Consider the following 22,494-nt stretch of genomic DNA (forward strand, 5'->3'; position numbering starts at 1 on the left):
TTTAATGAGGGCAGAATAAATAAGCTTGAAGAAAGAACTTAGAATTGCTGGTAGAATTAACTCTACAGGTTTTTGTTTTGGTTTACCATGAGAGCACTTCAGAATTTTAATTTCATTGTGCTGCAGCACATTAATGCAGCCAGCAGCCACATTCTGTTTGTGTGCCTTTATTTGTTGTTTCCCTAAATTTCAGACCAATTAAAGAATTCCAGAGACCTTTTCAGTGAAGAAAGCAAGGAAGAAATTTCCTTGTTTTTTTTTTTTTTTTTTTTTTTTTTTCTTACCACTAAAGCTTTTTCTTTTTTTCATATCAGGTTTTACTGGAAGATTAAACTGAATATTTGTCTTCGAAAAATGTTTTCATTTTCACTCAGTTGGTACAAACACTGATGGAGAAATAAGAAATGTTCCAGTTGTCACGCATCCTGATGGACAATATCCCTTTGGTCATTCCCCCATTTCTGAGAGTTGCCCCCCTCCCCCTGCTTGGTGTCATTGAGGGTTATTAGTTGAAAAGAGACGAGTGGCAATGCAGACTTGTTTGAAAAAAGGGTACTCGTGTAAGGTCTCTCAGGTAGAAAACATTATAGGATATATGTATACATGTTTGTAAAGTCCATCTGGGATGATTATGGAAATTGCCCTCATTGCAGTTTTTCAGGGAATATTTGCTATGTTAAGAATCCGTTACAAATGGAGCTCTCTTTTGCAGCTTGAGATCAAATATTAACAGAAAGATTTTTCTTGGGTAAAATAAACTGTTCTCCATATGTAAAATTGTCTTGCTAGTAAAGATGCCTTGAATTTTCCATCTTACGGGTATTTCAGTCTGAATCAAGGTCTGTAAATACTGGTGGATCAGAGCTCCGTGCCTGCCATCAATCTGGGGCTATGATTGTCCATGTGGTTCTGCAGCAGCTGTACCTGACTGTAAGTAAGTATGGGTGTGAGTCCTGGGATTCCTAGAAAAATGCACAATTGCCATGTTCATATGTAAAACACTGCATTAATTTCTTGCAGATTTCGATTGATCCATGTGGGAATAGCGTCAGTCTTTATTTTAAGTTATTTTTCTGTATAGTGCAGGAAAACTCCGTCCAATATAAACACCATGAAATTGTGTTTCAGAAGCACAACTACAAATATGGTACATTCTTAACATTTTCTTTCTTCCTTTTTCCTTTTTTTTTTTTTTTTTTTTGTTAAATCAAATACTTAAATTTTTCATGTATATTTGGCTTGTCAGAGATTGTCTTCTCAGTACGTGAGGCTTTTTAATTCTTACACAAATGCGGTATTTCAAATGCGACAATAAAACAAGGTGCAGGTGATACAAAGGTACAGCAGTATGCCTTGTGCTGCTTCGTGCTGCCCAGCCCTTCACAGCAGTGCAGCACTGCAGGGTTATGTGCGATGCAGCGTGCCTCCATTTCTATTTTGACAAGATTCCTGGTACTTCTGATAAAAAATAGTGGTCTGAAAGTAGATGTCTTCATTTGTACTTCTGGAGTGCGCTCACGTGTGGAGCAGTAATACTGAATTATTAACAAAGAGCTCCGTTGCACCTTAACGAAATTGGTAATTAAAAAGCTGAGCCTGTTTCTCATGTGGCTGCCATTATTTTTAGAATCTCATTACTTTCATTATACTTGAGAGATTTTGCAAGGTGCTGGGTCTTGTCCTTCTTTGTCTGAGACGATAAAAATACATATGCCTCACAGAACGTGCCCGGGAAATGCTTCTGAGGCTTTGGAGGCAGAGCACAGCCAGCCCTGCAGGAGGATCACCCACCCACACCCGGCCTCACCTGATGCTGATCTGCTGTGTGCACTGCCCTAAAGGCTGGCTGGTGGCTCGCTGCTCCTGAGACGTGCTGTGCAGGTGCTGCCTGAGCACACATCTCTGTTGTGCTCAGGAGTAAGCTCGTCTCCATTAGGTTTTTCTGAAGATGTGCAGTTCGGAATGTCATGCTGATGGCTAGCCAGGCTGTCCTGGAGTTGCGTGGAGCCTTTGGAGTCAAAGTGATTCTTCAGAGAGCATGGGCTTATTGCAGGGGAGAAAAACCACTGTTGCACTTAAGTTGGTTTTATAAAGCATGTCCGTGCTGCTTATGCACAGGTTGAATTTTTTTTTTTTTTTTAAATCTATTTATTTTTCAACTATTTCCTGCAACAGCCTTACAAAAAGTCCTGTACTGTAGTGCCACTTCTAAAGGTTTTGACAAATTTCTGGGAATACAGAATGTTGGTTTTCAGAATGTCTCCAGTCATAATTTGGTTTCTTTGTACTTGCTCATTGTGATGATTTTAAATTCACTACATTATATCCTACAGTCTTTATTTATTCAGGCGCAAGGGGAGATCTGGCCCTGCTGCAGCTTCAGGCTGTGCTGAAAGAGGTCGTTGTCTGCAAAACTGTAACCTGTAGGTGCTGAGGGTGTGGATAGGGCAGGGGAGAAGATTGTGGGAAGAAGGGTTCCATGGATAAAGCAGTCAGTTGGAAAGTGCCCCTGAGGACGGGATTCTGTTCCTCTCTCTGCCACAGAATTCCTATGTGATGCCAGGCAAGTCATTTAAACGGAACTTTTCCCAAGTGGTGACTAATTGATTTGAGTGCTCTGCAATTCTGATTGCATAATTTGAGATACTGGGGGCTTCTGCGCAGAAATAGCAAGCGCTTGCTGCTGAAGTCAATTAAAGTCTGTCCTGAAAGTGTGGAATGCTGTTTGATAGTAAGCACTCGGAAGGATCCTGTCTGTGATAAAATTAGCACCCGAGATAGCTGTGCCTCGTTTTGCAATCCCAAAAAAAAAAGAAAGGACAGTAATGCATGCTTATCTTAAAGATACCACAGAGGTGAATGATACTATTGATGAACTCTGGTACCATTGTGATGGGCTTCAAAACAAATAACCACGTCTTCAGAACATGTTTGAATAGCACGTGGTGACAGGCAGATGAGGCCACACATGGGCAAATGTGTGCGGAACAGCACTGAGTAGTTCCCCCTGGGCAAGCGCTCATCTTCTGTGCAGTGCTCAGAACTGGGGTATGGCAAGAGGAGAGGCTGCAGGGAGCTGTCAGGGACCTCCAATACCCATTTCTGTCTGTGTCATGTATGAGCTCTCATACATGAGATTTCAGGGTATGTTTGGCACTGGTAGGTAGAGGCAAGCTGAGTAAGGAAACAGACTCATGTTAGTTCCCTCCTTCCTTTCTTCCTGTTTCCGCAGTTTCATTGCCCTACAGCAGATGTTTCTTTTATTTTGGTCAGTGGTACTTAACTATGACTTTCAGAAATAGTTTTGCAGTATTTCTGCCACCGCTATTTTTGAAATTATTACTATTTTTGTTTACATCTGAAAAGGTCTTCCCCACCCCAGCGAGTTACAAAGGAAGAAATTGCATCTGGCTGATGCAATTTCTTGGATTCAACTCCATCCAATTTGCTGAGGTTATGCGATAGAGGGGAACGTGGCTTTGGTTTATATTCGTAAGATTGTCAGGAACACACCTTTTTTTTTTTTTTTTTTTTTTCCAGCAGCAGCTTGCAGACCTGCAGTTTCATTTTTCTTCCCCACCCGTGACAGAAGTTGCTCACTAAATGTTCTTGCTTGTCTGCTGATCCTTCTTTAAGTCTTGACTTTTGTTTATAAATGTAGGGGATGTTGTACTGTATCTTTATGGCCACAGGACTTAAATGAAGCAAAACTTTTCCTATGGCTTATGGTTTCAAAATGCTCAGTTTATCAGTGTTTCTACCAGAGACTGTGGGATCAGAGTTTTATCTCCCAACTTTCACTGTTATCTTTAATGCTGATAATCCTGTAATCCTATGTTGAGAGGCAAGTAAATGAATTAGTAATAGTCAGTATCTTCTGCAGTCAGTTGGCTGAAAGAGATTTCTGGTAGCGTAGTTAATGAGATGCAACCTGTGCCAAGTTTTTATTGCTACTCAGTCAACTGTTAATTCCTCTTTTCCATAGGCATGGAAGAATGCATGCTTTTCCCTTTTATTTTGATCTTTCCTCCTTTTGCAGTCTGTCTTGCTGCTGGCTTGGGTCAGCCCCCTCTGTGGTTCCTGCGTTGGCTGTAGCTGTTGCAGGGTGAGGAGCCAGCCAGAGTCTACAGGAGCCAGGAGAGAATTTTTCCTATCTGCTTCTTGCTTCTGATTGTGAGGAGATGTAATGGGAGATGGAGCACACAAATGTATTCCTTTCAGCTGTCCAACTTTGTATCTCCCATCATGACCCAAGGATGGGACTCTGTGGGTGAACACTGGCTTTCCCTGTCACTGGCTGAAAGACAGCCCTGTCTGCTCCATTGCTTGTGACTTCAGAGAGTGAGAACTATTGCTTTGTCTCTCATCCCTGTGACAGTGCTTCTCAGCAGAAGGCTTGCTGTGGTGGTATTATTTTTTAAGAATGAGAGGAGCTGGTGCATGTGTGCTCATATAGGTGCTGCAGCGTTGAGGCTGTGTGTTGCACTGGAAAACACTTTCAAATAGACAAGGAAGTGTTTCCTCTGCACTGATCCTCTCAGCTTCTGCCGTTTATATATCCTTGCCCACTGCCTCCTCCGGACTTGTCTGGGATGTCAGCACGTGGTTCAGCTGCAGCCTCACATTGCTGCTGTCACAGCGGCACTGGCCTGCTGTAAGGGGCTCCCCGCATGAGCAGAGCCTTTGGTTCTGTTTTGTTCTCCTCCTCGCTATTGCAGACTGAAGGGGAGATGCTTATGGATTGGCGATCCTTTCCTGCAGCAAACGGGGTGCCTCCAAGGTAACGCAGGAAAAGAGCAGTAACTGCTTGCAAGGAGTGGTTTTATGGAAAGCAGAGAGGTGATCGTTCTGCTTCACATTTGGGCACGTGCAACTTTCTGCTTCTCATTTGGGTTCACTGCAAACACTTCAACCAAAAAAGCAGGGCATTTCAGGGACCAGCATGCTGCTGTGTAGCAGTTTCTGCCCACAGCAGCCATAACTAGGAGGCAACCATCTTCCTTCAGAGTGGTTTGGCTCCTTCTCGCTACAGATAATGTCAGGTAGGCTTTCTTAGTGACCATATTCCCACTTTACCGTATTAAGTTACTACTGAACAGGAAGGGCTGTCAGTTCCTTCACAAATCATGGCGTATGTATGCCTTTTTTTTTTTTTTTTTTTTTAAATATAGGCGAGATTTTTTTCAATTCCATTTTAGTGTACCTTTCAGTTGTACATAACTTCATTGTGCATGAATTTTAATTGGTAGTTCCTGATGGTAAACTTGATTTCTTTATTCAGATTCCTTTGAATATCTGTTGGTTAATTTATGGCTCATCAAGCCTCTGTCAGGTTTTGTGAATAGTCATTTGGGATGCCGTGTCCTCTGCCTTGTGCCTTAATCAGGTGTGCTCCTCTTTTCAGCAGACTGAGGTGGTGCTGTGGGGCAGCACTCTGGCTTTCAGCTTGCTGTTAGGAGGGTGGTTACTTCCAATAAAGTGTGGGCTGTAGTAATGGGTAATCTGTTAAGCTTATTGGAGTTTAACTGAGACGTTTTTCATTAGGTTTTAGTCTGGGTTGTGCCTTACATACAGGAATTTTGCTGACAGTGGCATCTGTACTACAGCAAGTGATGGAGGGCATTCCTGTATTCTTTCAAGGAGGCCATGTACTAACTCAGCAGTGAATTACTATATGGGTAGTGGCATGTTACAACCTCCCTGAGGTCTTCTGAGTCCCGAGGTAGTAATAGCTCATTAAAATGGTAGTTAATGAGTATAAAGGGATCATTATGTGACTCCTTTACATGGTGGGTAGGGCTAAATCCTAACTAGTTTGGTAGTAAGTAGTCTAAATAAAGATGGAAGGAGATTGATAAATGCTGCTAGTAGTTATTTATAAACCTGGCTATTTAAAGCAATGTGCTTGGGAGGGGGAGGGTAGGAAGAAGGAAAAAACCCACCCAAATACATCTTGAGTAAATTAATACCTGTTTCTGAATGTCTTTTAGTGCTTTCAGAGGTGTTCATATTCTATGTAATCTCAAAGTTACTTTAACACAGTCTGTGATGAGACGCCTTTGTTTGAAAATACGCAGCATTTTGCCCTTTCTGATCAGTTGGTTTAATGAGGAAAAAGAGAAAAAACCCTCTGTTATTCTATTTACTTATTTGTGGTCTTGAAATCAGTAGACATTTTCTGTTCTGTGTGCTGAAAATAAATGGTGAAACAATTATTTTTCTGAGAGAGAGAGGAGAGAAACATGCTAGTAATGTGATATTACTTGAGGAAAAGGTATCCACACGAGACCTTTGTTGTCTGGTTGCTTTCTTATGCCTTTCATTTAGCTAACGTTGTTTTCTGGAGAAAGTTATTAAGGATTTACCCAAACCAAATATGTATTTTGTAGCAGATAATGAGATCAAGAAGGTTTTTAAATTCTTCCTGTCTTCTCCACGCTCTGGAAGGACAAATATGCCAGTAGAAGACTGCAGACAGAGTTACACTGAGATCTCAAAACTCAAGTTCAGGGGACCATTTTAGCTGTTTCTAAACTAAGAAAAATAGATGTGAAATGTCTGTGAAATAGCTGCTACAGCAGTATGATAGTATGGTACAGAAACTGGCTAAACAATAGGAAATAGTTTAATCAGGGTTTTAAAATATTACTTTAAAACATAAAGCATTTTGACAGAGGTGCCCCTCAAAGTCCACTTTGCTTGGATATGGTTTGCTACAGTATCTCAGCCATATCCTCATTTAGATGTTTTTGCTGCAGAAATTAAACATGTATTTGAAATACACCAAATACAGAGCAATTTTAAATGAATAGTTTCATTTGGCTTAAAATATTTATGCTGTTTGTTGAATTTCCTGTCTGCTTTTTAAACTTCACCTGCCTTAGAGCTACTTTCCTTTTGGCCTTCCCAAGGAAACTGTGCTGATGGTGGCTGTTCATGGTGCTTTGCTAGTCTTACAGTTGATAACTGATGGAAAAAGTCTTCTAAACTGTAAGGATGTAAGGATGGCATATTAGTGAACACCTTCTACAGGATGATTCTTGTAGTAATTTAGAGTAACTGGTCTGCAACAGGAAAAATAAGAGTACCGCCTTGTGGTCCCATTCATGGAGCAGGGCTCACCGGGGTTCCCGCTCATCGGACAGGAGTGCTTCCTGGCACCTCCTGGTACTGCTGCTCCTTTCAGTGACCTCTGAAGTGCTGTGAAAATCTCAGCACCTTCTGGCAGGAGCTGTCACCTTCAGTGTGGCAAAAGTGCTGTCTGCCAGCTCGGTCCCTTTAAACAGATACCATAAATCCAGTCGGAATATTGTCAGTGTAATGATTAAATTGATCATCAAAGGGATATTTGAATCCTAAAGTACAGGAATGTTAGTGATCTACTGTACCCTGCTGTGACAGAACCAATTAAAGCTGAGTCACACCTGATGAATGTGTGCGAGATCGGCCCACCATGGAGGCTTTGTGGGTCCATGCTGCAGTGAGCTAACAGTGCTGCTGGGAGATTTGCAGCGCGTCTAACCTGAGCTGCTTTTGCCATTATTCAGCTGCTGCTGCTTAGAGACGATATGGGGCAGCTGCTGGGCATCGTGCAGTTGATGTCAGGGGTGTGCTGGGCTGCTCGGGCAGGCAGTGGTGTGCCACTGGCTGTGAGGGGCCGTCATTCTGCCCAGCCACTTTGTGCCGTCCTGCCCTGGTGTGGTTGGTGATTTCTGTCCACATGTGGTCCGTTAGTCTTTCCCTTTGGAAACTTCTAGAGCAATTCTGCAATTTGTCAAGATCTTTAAAAAACATAATTCTGTTCAACAGCATCTTTTCAGGTTTCAAAGGCTGGTGTTAGCTGGTTTAACAGTGATTCTGCAATTCAGCTTGACAGTTGAAATGCTGAGTATTGGTGGATCTGGGATAGAGCTCCCAGCATCTCATTTGATACATCTTTTTGTTTTTGATAGGATAGTTAACTGTGCAAGGTATGGTTTTTTCTTTCCAACTTCCTTTGCACCCTGGTTTCACGTTAGCTGTGTTTTTGTCAGTTGGTTAAAAAGTGTCATGTGTTTAAAACCATTACTAAATTAAGAAAGTGATCACTGTCTATTCATTCCCAGTTTGGGTAGCAGCTTTTATTTACCTGCTCTTAAAATGAATTGTGAAGCTGAGCAACAATGGAAAATATAAATTGGAGCACTGTTTAAACATTGAGGACAGTTGGGGAGGTACGTTTGTTTACGTGAGTTTTTAAATTGGCATCCTTGCATGGATGTGACAATGCATGTATGACGGATGTATGGGCATATGAATTAGTGCCCTTCCCAGCTGATGGAGCTGAGGAAGTTACTAACAAATAGCTGACGTTTATTTTGAAAGTAGATGTCTGTGGGGATTTACTCACCATGTCAGTGCCGTGCTGATGCGTAAGGCAGAGGGCAGATTTTAACAGCTTCTGTGTTAGAAATAAACATTCTTTAATGGGTTCTTGTATGGCTTTATAATTTTTTTGGCCACATATCCTATATCCTGTTTCTCATGTGGACTTTCTCTCCTCATTTTTTTGGTCATCAGAATCGGAAGTTGTTTATAATCACTTTTCAAAACTATAAGAAAGTTTTACATTGTTATCGAGCATACAAGTCAATTAAAGATACAGTCACAAAAGTAACAGCAGCAACTCAGGTGGCATGCGAGTTCAGCAGTGAGAAAGTAGGCAGAGCTGTGTGCGTATGTGCTATTTTTAAATTTATTTTGGTCTTCTTTTTTTTTTTCCTAGAAGACCGTAATCATTTAAGTACGTGGTTGTTAGTAATATCCGTTCAAAATTTATGCTTAAATTGAGGTCTGGGAAGCTGTCATTTGAAGGGATAGAGATGTGTAGGAGAGTACAAGTCAGTTGTGCCAGTTCTGCTGGCAGATCATGATGGGAACTGGATAAGTGAGTAGAGGAGAGGAGAGGAGAGAAAGGCCATGTATGGGTGTAGCTTTGCTGATTCTAATTTCCTTTAATTCCTTACATACTTAGAAACATACTAAAGCTGAAATGTAGCATGAAAACTGTATAAACAATCAAGCGGCAGCATATTTTGGGTATTACATAGAAGGAGGGGTTGGAACTTGTCAGATCCAATACCCAAAAATCTTCATTGCTGTACAGCGGTGCTCCACAGCTGTGTGACCACAGCACAGCACAGCGTCTTTGCTGTAGCAAAAGGCATTGAGCAAGAAATGCTCTGCAGGAGACACTGTGCTTTGCTTTCCCTGCCCACTTGGGCTGTAAAAGCAGCAGTCTTACTGTGTAAACATACAGACAACACTGCATCAATATATAAACAATAAGTATATAAAACGATAAATACATAACAGCATTCCCAGGAAAAAAAAAAAAAAAAAAAAGTGAAATAAATGAAAGGTACTTACTTATTCCTTCCTTTTGAGCTCCCAGAAAAAAACTTAGAAGAAAATAACCCCTAACAACATCAAAATTTCAGATTAGTTTGTTTTGGCTTGAATTATGTCCTCAGTTATTGTTTGGGAGCTTTTTCTCCATTCTGAATTTGAAGGAATAATTCTAAAAATGTTCCGACAGAATTAGTGTGTGTTCTGTGCATCTCAGATGCAAAGCTCATGTTAAATCATACCTTACAGCACAGCTATACAGGACAGTGTTCTCTTGATTTTTCACATCTAAATAATCAATTGCTGAAAACCTAAGTAAAAAGTTAGAAAGCTAAAAGAATTTCAGCAGCAGAAAAAGAAATGACATATAAACAATGTTGTTCAGAATGATCAAGAAAAGCTAAGCATGTGTAATTGTGCACATGTGCTGAAGAGAACATTCTTTTTTTCTGTTTCTCAAGCATGAGGCAGCAGAATTTTCATTCATTTGGCATGCTAGGCTGAAAACAGAGTCTTCTTTCATCTGACACACTCCCCTGGAAACAAGCATGCCAGTTAAGGGATTGTGCCAGTTATCAGAAGCCTACAGGAATACATTGTGCTGGTTTGTATTCATTTTCATTTCATGAATTGCTTTAAAACTTAGCAAAATAAAAAAGCATTAAAACGCCATTTTAGCATTATTTTTGGTTCTTACATATTTCCCTGCTGTGCTGTTATTCTGTTTAAATCAATGGAATGTTGAGAGATGCATGGCCCCTTCTGCAGCAGAGCAAATACCTCCTCCTCCCTGGGTGTGCTTGGAGCAGCCATCTGCAGCGAAGCAGCAAACATGGGTTGAACTCAATTTACATCCTTGAAAAAGAGGAGTGTCTTCACCCTTTATTTTTATTGAGCTTCTTTCTAATTGAACGAAGGTTGTGCAGCTTTCTGCAGGCCTCACATGGAAACTGGGTGGAAGGCTGCGGTGGTGATCTCATGTTCAGCAGTCAGCTGTAGCTTCTGTGTGGTCATCTGCTCTGGTTTGTGCTGTGGGTTTTGGTGGGACTGTCTGTGTGTCCTGCAGGTTCACTAAAAAAAAAATTAAATGTTGTGTTTACTAGGCTTACTTTTTGTTTCTTTTTCTGTGCCATTCAGCTTGTATTCTTAATGGTTACCAAATGGGACTTACACCCTTTCTTCTACGTGCAGATTCTGAATGGAAAATGGTACTGAAGGAGCTGTATGCATTTTAATTGCTCTTTAATTTAAAATAAAACAAACCAAGGAATCAATAGATTTATAATTCACGGAGCCTAAAAAAGATATGTTTTGTCTCATTCCTGCCTCTCCTGAGGGCATTTATAGGTACAGCATTTCACGTTACAGATACATTTACGTGGTGCTCTGTACAGTCATCATTTTGGACTGCCTTCTAGCTCCGGTAGTTCATGTTGCTGAAAATTCTACAGTTATTCAGCAGCACGGCAATGAAGGAGATGCTCTGGTGCCATTCTGTAATAGCTCATTGTCTTGGGTTTATGAGTTTTGGTTACTGGTATTCCACATCATAACATCATGTAGTGCACTGAAATTTAAAGTGTTAATGCTCCAGTAATGTCCCAGAAGAGACCTGCATTCCCCAGAAGACTGTTCACTGTGTTGTTATCATTTCTGCTCGTGGGGAACAGATACAAGGCCTTGGTAGGTCATCTGACTGCTCTTTTCCGTCAGGCTCTTCTCCCTGCTGCTCAACCAGACTGCGCGTCTCACCTCAGTGTTATGGTGAGGCCTATCCACCTTTTGGGCATTCTCATTACATTTGATTTATTAGCTTCAATTCTAATTATACTGTATTATAGTGTGTTATCTTGCATTCTGATACCATATTTAGTAAATTAGCTTGTTTCTCCTCAGATCGTTGCTGCTGTTTTTAATTATTTTGGGGTCCCCTGTTTCCGTTTCTCAGAGGTGCAGATTTTTGCAAATCCCTCTTCCCCGCTAGTCACAGAACTGGGCCGAACCAGCCCATAAACCGTTAACACTCATTAAGTGATTGGGCAAACAGCAGGTCAGTAGCAAAGTGACTTCTGCCAGCATGCTTGTCCTCTGGACCACTGCCTCCTCATCGCTCGCAAAGGTAATGCCAACTATTTGAAGACATCAGCGGGCATATTTAAAACCTAAGATGAAATGAGCATGTTTGCTGTGTTAGAGGCAGTTGCTAAATTGTAAGTAACTAAGTCTTGTTCAGTAACTGCATTGCACTCAAGGGAACAATTTAGGTTTTGAATTGTATATGTTAGTAAGTGAAAACTATGTAGACATTGATTATTTTTTTCCCCTTGACCCAATCATTGTTTGCCTATGGCAATATCTGATACGTTATGTGTTCAAGAATTGTCTTGGGACCACAATGAGGCTTTTTTTTTTTCCTTGAAGCTTCATTAGTAATCATAGTTACATTAGGCATGGAAGGCAGTGGGGGGTAATACAGAGCTGCAGAGCTCTACACCAGTTTTTCTACACATGAAGGTGGAAGTGAACTCTGCAGGTGAGGCTCCGAATTAAATTAGTGTAGACTGTTGAGATCAGATTTATATCTTCTAACTTTTATGTATCTTACATAATACATAATACAAAATACAGAAAGCAAATTTCCATTATTTTTGATCTGTTATCAGTTATGATAAAAAAAAATTCATTCTTAATTTCCCCATATCTTATTTGTAGTCTAATTATGTACTTTTTCTGATAATACTGGTAATCTGGAAATGATGCAGAGTGAAAAAAAGTTTTAGTAATATGTGTTTTAATTGTCTGAACAGAAGAAGCTGCTAAAAGTAAATGGCATAAGTAGGGGAGAAGAATATTTCCTCTTCTCCCCTACCCTGGGAATCTGATGTATATCACCTTTTAAAAAGATGATGTGAATTCCAACAGAATTCCTTCAATATGTCTTCAACTTTTTTGGCATACTGTTGATTCCTTCAAATGCTTCGCTTGTTTCTGGGTTAAAATACTTGGTTGTAGTGAAAGGCTTATGCTAAAATGTTTGAAAGATGAACTTTCAAATTTGTCCTAGAAGTCTTGTACCTAAACACCTGATTAACTCTACTTGTTCAGTATAGCACTAGCAACTAAAACCTTCCCTCAAGAATACTTGCATGTATTTCCACATATATGAGGCCAGTCTGTAACCTAACAAAATATACATTTGTTTTGTATTTCTGAGAACTAATTCTAGCATAAAACATCTTTTCTGTTTTGATTTGTCTGTGTGCTTTCCAGCTGCTCAGCTGGCAACTACAGTGGCTTTTGGTTCAGGTTAGAGCATTCAGTTTGCATTATCTTTTCTTTCTTCTTTTTTTTTTTTTTTTTTTTTTCTATTTTTCCCCCCAAAGTATGTATGCATGGTAGAGTGTTGCTTTTTTCCTCCTGAAGTGAAATTATGTGTTGTGGAAAAGTTGTGGGGAAAGATCCATTAAGCAGAAGCAGGATCATAAAGAGATGATCAGCTCTGGGAGTCTTACAGGGCAATGTTACTGTCACAGGATAGTTATTGAGGAATAGGGCTGTGCTTCTGATGTTTGTTTCCACATGAGAGAGGCAGTGTGGCAGACTCATCTGGCTGTATCAGTGGCATGACATGCCAACTTGAAGCACAAAGTCGGATAAACTGATTAATGCTGTCTCTATCCATCTGTAATAATACCAGCTCCTACTGCTATTAAATGATATGCCTATACAGATCTTACTTTTCTCTCCTTAGGTGTAACTGAGATTGAGGTATCAGAAATACACATGAGGCCATTCTGCTTCTTTTCTCAGCTTTATCTTTAAAACAAGCAAAACCAGTGTGGTCCTGGCTTTCTCTCCCTAGTCTTTGGATTTTTGCCTAGTATATGAAATAATACCTTACTCTTAGAAAGCGCTGACTCTTTAATTTGCTGTTTTGCTGCACAGCCATTACGGAAAGTGGCCAACAGAGTCAGCTATAAGTGAAAGTCTGTTAGAACAGCTGACTTCAATATGGTAGATGTTTCTTTATTAGCTTGAAAATAATTGTTCTTTGTATTCTATTTAGGGCTGTACACTGCTAGGAAGCTCTGTGGAGATGAGAGGCTTTTCATTAAATTACTCCACTTTGCACCTCTAAGACTGTTCAGGACAGCTCCTCATGGGTCTGGAACCTCTCTGAAGATGGTAACCTTACCCATAGGTAGCACTCTTTGACAACACACTTGGAACTTGATTTTCAAAACACACATTTTCCTTCTTTATGTTGTAAAGAGTCAGTTAACTGGCAGTCTTACTGCCACTTCTGAAATTTATGTGGGCCAATAGTGATTAAATCATTTATAGCAACAGTGTATTCATTTATTGCTATTATTGTCCCCTTTTTGACCTTTTGAGGGTTTAATTACAATTAGCTGGTATGTTAATAAACATCACTTTCATAGCCTAGCTAAGACTATACCAGTAAACTATTTCCTGATTTTTTTATTTGCTGTAGTAGTATTGAAATACTGTATTTTGTATTAATATTTGTATTAAGGATGAGCCCATGTGCTTTATGAGGTGGCTGACTGAGTTGGTAGGATAGGGCAAACAAAACAATCTTTCAGTTATTTCTGGTAAATAAGACAAATAATCTGTTTCTGTAGATCTAGAAATACTTGTTCTCAGGATGAAGCAACATAAATGTTTAAGCAACTTTACTTTTTCAAAGCTAATTTGGGATCTCTTGCTTTGTTTAAGCATAAAAACATGAAAATTTTGCTGCTCCTATATGAAATTCAAGTTTAAATTGTCCTGATAAAACTGAAAATATTATAACTTTTTTGCTTGTCTGTTGTTTGAAGTAGTTGGAAGAACACTGCCAGACAGCTCTTAAAAATGTGCTTCAATCAGGTTTTACACAGTTTATCAAGCGTGTTCCAAAAATAATACCAAGTGCATCAAAGAATGTAGTAGAGAAGGAATAAGCTGTGGTCTGTCTCTAACACGCAGTCTGGAGGGACTCATTTCTTGAGGTTTTCATGGTCTCAATCTCAAATTTTTAAACAATTTGTTTCTGTTTTGTTTTTGTCTTTATTTCATGTATTCTGTTTAACCTGCGTTTTGTGAGTTTGTGTTTAGAACATCTGTTTCATCACCATGTCTTCCTTCAATGGTTAAAAATAAACCTATTGTATAGCATCAGTTGGAAACAACTCGTTTGCAGTAATCGAGAAGGAAGCAAGCTGGTACTTAACCCACTCAAATTCAGCTTTTGTGTGCCATAGGAATAGCTGCTGGAAAATATGAAGAAATGCAGATGCAGTCATTTCAGGAGAAATCTTCCCTATGAGTAATCAAAGCACCTTCTTTGGATAGAGAAGGGGATATGAAAATTTTGGTCTTACATAAGGGGATAATACCAATTTCCTCAAAGCATCATTTCATAGCTGATTTTTCTCAAATGCTGCACTTTTCCCCACTTTCTCCTTTTCCCCTTCTCTTCTCCCAAATCTTTCTTTAATGTTCACTCCTGGCCCAAAGTGGCGTATGGCATTATTATACCTTTGTGCTACAAAACTGAAATTTTTAAAATGAAAATAATGATTTATAATAAAAAGCCTGACAGGCTAATTACAGTATTGCATTAATTATTATCTTATTTCAGCTCTGTTCCTCTCTCAGCCAATTCAGATCTGTCTTTTTGGTGTTTTTTTAATCCCAGTTGACACTGTAATTTTGAGAGAGAGACTGTATTGGGAACAACATATGTATAAAGTCAAGAAATTAAAATTGTCAGAAGAATATTTCTAAAATGTTGCCTTTGACATGTTTGTAATAGAATACAAGTAGTTCTGTTTCTATTTGGAGCTTTGTGGATCTTCTGATGAGTGTAACACTTACATACCACAGATCACAACCCTCAAAATCTTCCTTTTCTGGATATCTTCATAGCGTGTACTGCATGGCAGTCATTAATCTAGAAATTTGTGCATTGTACAGCTAATTTGATGCATTTTATGTTCTGAATTTTTTCTCCCAAAACGTGTGCCAGTTTATCATCAAGATACAGAATGATGTCGGTGCCACAAAACAGCCTCAGGATTGCAATTTGAAGCTCCTTTAGCAAAATGCACGTTTTTACAGGTGGTGAAGCTATAGTTGAATGCAAATCCCATTGGTGAATTTCATGCAAATGTTAGTAAGGAAAGAGCTCATAGCAAGTCCCAAGTTTGGGAAGCTGAGCACAGTAGTTTGCAGAAGTGGTGACTCGAAGGTATATTGGTTGCGATAATTTTTAGCTTTTATTTGAACTTCCAGGTGGTACAATGGGTGCACTGGATGCCCATCCCTGGAGCCATTCAAGGCCAGGCTGGATGTGGCTCTGAGCAGCCTGGTCTGCTGGTTGGCGACCCTGCACATAGCAGGGAGGTTGAAACTACATGATCATTGTGGTCCTTTTCAGCCTAGGCCATTCTATGATTATATGATATTAAGCAAGAAAGTGTTAGAAAATTTTGACAAATATTGTTGTAATGAACGTCCAATAACAAAGGAAGTAGAGATGAAAGATGACGTGGAGTTGGTGATCATTTCGCTGGTTGTGTGGTTTGGTGGTTAGATTCCTCCAATGTTACTGGCTCATGTCCTACACTGTCTTGACTGCCTTTGTTTCCTAACAAAGTTCTGGGAATTGTTTCTGACAGCTTGCTCTCTTTACGTGTTGCAGGATGCTTCATCAGCAGATATTCGGAAAGCATATAGGAAGCTTTCACTGATTTTACACCCAGACAAGAACAAAGATGAAAATGCAGAAACACAGTTTAGGCAAGTAAGTGCAATGTTTTCTTATATAAGTTTTGTGAAAATAGGATCAGATTTTTATAGAATAATGGCGTCTTAGAAAGAACAATTAATCTATTTTATTTTTTTTTTTATTAAATCTTTACAGACCAAAACCATGAGACAGTTGTCATTACTTTAGCCTTTAAAATACGCTGATGGCTAAATACTGGCTACGTAATTTGAAGAACTTTTGGATGAAACAAATGATACATAGCTTGTTGTTGTTTGTTTCCTTGTTTGTAACTGAGACACAAGTCTCAGTTGCTTGTTTGTGTCTCTGATGGCAGCTTATATATGATTATGTCACTGTTTCATTTGCACATGAAATCTCATTCATAGTGCTGTAAGGAGAAAACGAAACTAATAAGGAGCTTTTTTTTTTTTGTAAATGTAACATGTGATACTATTATTAATATTTTACAAACTCTATTCTAAAGTAATATTAAGTATTTCTTTTTGTGTTTTTGTTGTAGTTGGTGGCTATCTATGAGATTTTAAAGGACGAAGAAAGAAGGAAGAGGTGAGTTAATCTGCAGTTTCCTAAATATTCATTTATGCCAGTGATAAACTGAAGTCCTGTTTGTCTTAAATGTAACTATTTGGATGATTTTTGCATAATTTCAGTTTCTAATTATTCTGACTGTGGGCTGACAGGGGAAGCTGATAGGTATTTTTGTGTGATATGTTCATTATCCTCCTTTAAAAGCTTTAAAAACCACACAGTATTTGGAGCAAATCATTGTTTTAACATTTCTCAACTGTATCGCTTTTTTGGATTGTGTTGAATGTTGTTGTCTGTTTTATTAAAGCTGTGGTTGAACTTACAGTTCTTGATTCAGCTGTCAGTCATCACTCAAGTGTTCCAGGAAAAGTTTCTTTGTGTGATATTTGGGGTTGTCTTCAATTTATACCTTCTTCAACGTTTTTTCTGCTCTTTAATTTATTGCTTTTCTTTCAGATGTGTTGTCTATGGTATTTGAAACTTTGATGTGAATACAGTATTTTATTGACAATTGATAATTGTCCCTGCAGCTTTGGAAGCAGGTCCAGAAGTATGTGAAGGGGATAGGACTGAAAACTGAAAAGCTATGCTTTTCTGGAAGATTTTGTTGTTGTTGTCTTCTTAAGAGGCTGTCCAAATAAGCTCATCATCATAAGGGAAATTGAGCCATTGTAGAAGTACATTTAGGTTAGCGTTGTAGTGAACCATCTTCTGGTTTACAAGTGTAAGCTGAGGATTGTGAGGCATTTCTTGAAGGGTGTTTGGTTTCTTGTCATGACTCCTGGTTTGATAGTACACATAGTACAGTCTTTGATCCTTTCATCAAGTGTCATGAAAATGTACTTCAGAGGAGTACTTTTGAAAATTGGTGGTTTTTCATTTCTCCTCTCACCAGAGATTGTTCTTGTGAAGTCCTAATCGAGGAAATGTTAAAATAAATAGTCTTTAGCTAAGTGGTTTCAGAGTAGTTGAAAAGTTGGTTGTCCCAAACATTTTCTCACTTTTTTGTTTGCAACTTTGCATACGGCTGCTTTGTGATATTTTGGAACTTACCTGGATCTTGTTTCCAGCCTGAAACTGCTGGGATTACCTTGCAGATGTTATGGTGTCTTTTTTCATGGAACAGGAGTGAAGTAGCTTATGAAAATTGTTTTTAAGCCTTGTATACATTATGAAAGTTATTAATTTAACCAGATTGTTTGAGCAAATATTGTTAATTAGTATAGTACAGTAATAGATAATGAAAAGTTAAAGCAGAAATGGATTGCTCCAGCTTATATTGATTTAATCATCAGTAACTTTTGCACATAGGGAGCAATATCTGTTGTATTTTTGTTTTGCAGTGCAGACGTGGTTGATCCTGCTTCTATCACTGATTAAGTATAAATATAGTTGAATAAAATAGCATTTACTGTCAGATTTCTTGGAAATAATATGCAGGATAAGCTGAAGAGTTGGGTGGAGAGGAAGTGAATGACTTTGAACAAGAACAAACACAGAGTCCTACACCTGGGAGGAATAACTGCAGGTTAGGAGCTGACCTGCTGGAGTGGAGCTCTGTAGAGAAGGACCAGCATGTCCTGGTGGGCAGCAGGTTGGCTTTGAGCAGCAGTGTGCCTCTGTGGCCAAGAAGGCCAGTGGTATCCTGGAGTGCGTTAAAAAATAACGTGGCCAGCAGGTCCAGGGAGAGGTGATCCTCCTCCCTCTGCTCTGCCCTACTAAGGCTACATCTGGAGTGCTGTGTCCAGTTTGGGCTCCTCTGTTCAAGAAAGATGGGGAACTTCTGGAGAGATCCCAACAGAGGGTGACAAGGATTATTGGAAGCCAGGAGCATCTCCCTTATGTGAAAATACAGACCTGGGGCTGTTCAGCCTGGAGAAGAGAAGACTGTAGGAGGGGTTATCAATGCATATAAATAAATACCTGATGGGCAGGAGTCAAGTGGATGCAGCCAGGCTCTTTTCAGTGGTGCTCAGTGACAAAACAAGGGGCAATAGGCATAGGAAAGGCAAACTGGAACATACAAAGTTCCATACAAATGTGAGGAAAAACTTACTTACTGTGAAGGTGACAGAGCAGTGGAGCAGGCTGCTGAAAAAGGTTGTGGAGTCTCCTTCTCTAGAGATCTTCAGAAATTGTCTGGATGCATTCCTGTGTGACCTGCTGAAGGGAATCTGCTTTAGCAGGAAGTTGGACGAGGTGAAGTCCAGAAGTCCCTTCAGTTTTGTGCTTCTGTGATTTAGGAATAACGTGAACTAGATGATCTTAGAGATCTTTTCCAACCTTGGTGATTCTGTGAGCAATAGTGTATGGTTTCTTTACTTTCAGAAAACATTTGTTCCTTAGCTTTATTTCACAGTCTAATGGTAAACTCTCATTGAGCTTGTGAGAAGAGTATTTTCTCCTTTTTCCTTTAAGGAATTGTTGCCTCATATTCTTAAAACAAGCTTCAAGTAATTTTGCTAAGAGCTGCCTTTCTCTTGTAAGATAATTCATCTGTTTCTTGCAGCCATATGGCAAAGGAACAGAGAGAGTGGTTGCTTCTGGGCATTTTCCTACTTGGAATGTTATTTGGTTATCTGTTGTAAGGGAAGAGGCTCGAAGTTTACCTTCATACCCACGCACAGGATGCTGCAGCATTTGTCTCAGGGCTTATCAACTCACTTTTATCCTAATTCCAGAGACAGCTATTTGGGTCTGCTGCAACAAGGCTTTCTGCCTGATTTTTTTTTTCCCCCTTTCCAGCATGCTAGTTTTTATTTCTAAAGTAACTCAAAGACCTGCTGGGGTGAGATGGGAGTTGGTCTTGCAAGTTAGTTGGTGGCACATTCTGGCAGTTTAGCTGGGAACCCCTTTGGAATGGGATGTGTAAATGGTTTGGAGCACAAGATTACATCGCCTTGAGAAGAGTGAGTTGCAGACCCCTTTTGGGGATGCCCGCAGTACCTGCCTGCCTCTGGCTGTTGGTCTCAGAAGTGATGTAATCCAGCACTGATCTTGGTGTGTACGCAGAGGGCAGAAACGGTACAAATAGGAGTAAAAGGACCTGCCCTGTGTGAGCGAGCGACAAACCCGTTTTCAAACAATAGAACTTTGTCTAATGAAACCCTTCCTCCATGTCTCTGTGAATGTCAGAGACGTTAATTGTTTGTGTGTGTGCAGAAATGGTGTTCAGAAAGGCAGATCTGTTGGCCAGCTAAATGTAATCGTTGTTCTAGAGCCTTTCTGTTTTTATGTTTATCGGTGGATTTTTGCTGTAGCTGATGACAGAAGCCTTTCTTAAAATATTGCTGTTCTTCTATTAAAAAAAAAAGTAGCTAATAGAACTTTATAATTTAGTTTGCTTTTTTTGAGAAAGGTTCGTAGCTGTTTGTGAAGTATTCTAATGCTATTAGCTGTACTATAGAATACAATAATATTGCCATGCTAGTGCTTTTCACTTACACATTTTAACTGCTGCATAATTAAAACATCCTGATGTTCTAACATGAGACATGCATGCAGATTGTTTCATGTAGCATTGTTTAATGTTTTATGCCTTCTGCACATTGCAGAGTATATGAATCTCTACAGAAAAGTTTCTTTAGGATATGTAGAAGTGGGTTCATTTCCTGAAATATATTTTAAGTCACTTATTGGTAAATAAAATCTATGATGATATTTTATTACCTTTTGATTATTTTTAATTCACAAAGAAGTTTGCACGGCTCATTAGTTGTTATTAGTTGTGATTAGGCAAAAATCTAGGTTTTTATTTCTTTGTTTGTTGCCATTTTAAGGAGCTTTTTACCTACAAGGCCTATTCTCTGTAACAATGTGGACTTGATTAGAAGAAGCATTTGTAAAGGAATCAAGATATGCTTGTTTAGAGTAAGAAAGGTGTTTGTCTTTGCTCTCATCGTAATTATGTGTGTGCATGCATAGGTGTAAATTGTTCTGGCTGATGTTGCACTGGGTGTCTTTGACAGAAAAAGGAGAAAAAACCCCAAATAAAAAAACATCAGTGAAGTCTTCCTGTAGCTCAGAGCAGATCTCACCAATTCAAGCTTATAGTATATGAAATATATCAGATCTCTGAAATAATTTGAAATATGAAATGCAGTGGCTGTGTTAAAGGGAGTAGTAAATTATATTAAAATAGATGATACTATAATTAGCTACAACAGGTAATGGATATTTCTTGCAATGTAATTGATTCCACAAAGAGCTCTAAAATGAAACTTCACAACAGAATGGAATTTTAATACTTGTGCAGTTGGTTGCTTGTAAGACTTGGATTCCTGTACTAACGCAGAATCCCGAGTTTTTAAGCAAAGATTCAACGTAAGTTATAAACATGTATTATATAAATAAACATTAATAAATGTATTTTTGTCGTCTTGTTCATGTACTGGTGCTCTGTGGTTTTTCAGTTTGCTGACCGCTACGTGTCAGAGATAACGGATAAGCGTATCCGGTGCAGAACATTTGTTGTGTTCTGCGTGCATTGGTCTGAGAAAAAGTACTGCAGATACAGTTTTTCTTTTCAGTTTGATTTTTCTTGCTGAGAGTAGCAATTAATATACGTCACCAAAAGAAGAATGCTTTGTAATTCAATTATGAGTGTAGTTCTACACACAGATTAGCTGACTATCCTCCATAGTTAATATAGATTTCTATACATAAATCATTTAATGAGAAACCTGCTTTTAATTAAACCACATCCTAAATTTGGAAGGGAAGATTTAAAAATTAAGGGAAACTTCTGACTTTCAGTAGGATCATTTTCCAGTTGAAAACCTAAATATCATTGGTATCCTTATTTTTCAAATACAGAGCTTAATTACTATTGAAAGCAGTGATTTATCTTTTAACAGTATATATTATAAAAAGTGGGTTATAATAGAAGCGATCTTCCCTTAAAATGGCCAGTCGTGTGAGCCATAATGCTCATTGATAGTAAAATCAATAGAGCATTGATTCTGAGACTTAATCCTTGGAGACTGTTGTTCCGAACAGCGGACATAGCCTAGTAAATACAGAGTGCTGTTTAAAGTGTTTAATGCAAGAGACTCTGCTGTCTTAATTTATTTTTCTTAACAGATAATTTATAATAGAATGCGGTTGTCAAACATTTTTTCCCAGCCCTGTTTTGAGTATATATATAGAGAAATATATATATATTGAGAAATATATATTTGAGATTGTAACCATTAGCGTATATGGACCCTATTTAAATCTGTGGACAAATTTTCAGTGCCTCAATTAACATTTCCTATTGTACAAGGAAACAAATGCTTAATAAATTTATAGTAGTATTAAAGCGATTTGTTTTTTCTTGATTTTGTGTATTTATTTCTCTGAAGCTGTCAACGGCAGAACATATTTTGCAGAGTCTTATCAGTCTAATTTTAAAAAGAGGTTTTGATTCTAAAATATTTGGTTTTTATTCCAGAATAAAAGTATGGAATGTTTTAGCAAATACGTTATTGTTTTTAAATGCTAAAACAGTACTATATTCTTCAAAAATAAGTTTTAGTTTTGAAACTGCTTGCTAAGCAGTTTATCTGAGCAGAGAGTTTGTGTTAAGGCAGCGCTAATGAACTCTTCCTAATTTACTGGGAAAGCAAAAATGTTGTTACAACAAAATTTATGCTAATAGATATTAATCCTAGTACTCTTGTCATTGCCAAGGAAGGTACAGTTTTGCAATACATGTTTTACGTACTTAAAGCACTGCGGAATCTCGCAGCGTTAAATCTTTTGCACAGAAGGAGCCTAGCAACGCTCGGCAGCTTGAG

The 22,494-nt window shown here is 38.8% G+C and overlaps 1 protein-coding gene across 1 annotated transcript in view; it reads left to right on the forward strand.

Annotated features, from left to right (window-relative positions):
• Window positions 1-22,494, forward strand: part of DNAJC1 (DnaJ heat shock protein family (Hsp40) member C1) — a 93,788-nt gene that overhangs the window by 16,808 nt on the left and 54,486 nt on the right. The window contains exons 2-3 of the mRNA XM_052696288.1: window positions 16,097-16,198; window positions 16,686-16,732. Of these exons, the coding sequence (XP_052552248.1) occupies window positions 16,097-16,198; window positions 16,686-16,732 (149 nt within the window). The remainder of the gene's footprint in view (window positions 1-16,096; window positions 16,199-16,685; window positions 16,733-22,494) is intronic.

The sequence above is a fragment of the Tympanuchus pallidicinctus genome, unplaced genomic scaffold, assembly GCF_026119805.1.
Source record: "Tympanuchus pallidicinctus isolate F22 unplaced genomic scaffold, pur_lepc_1.0 scaffold3, whole genome shotgun sequence".
Classification (NCBI taxonomy): domain Eukaryota; kingdom Metazoa; phylum Chordata; class Aves; order Galliformes; family Phasianidae; genus Tympanuchus; species Tympanuchus pallidicinctus.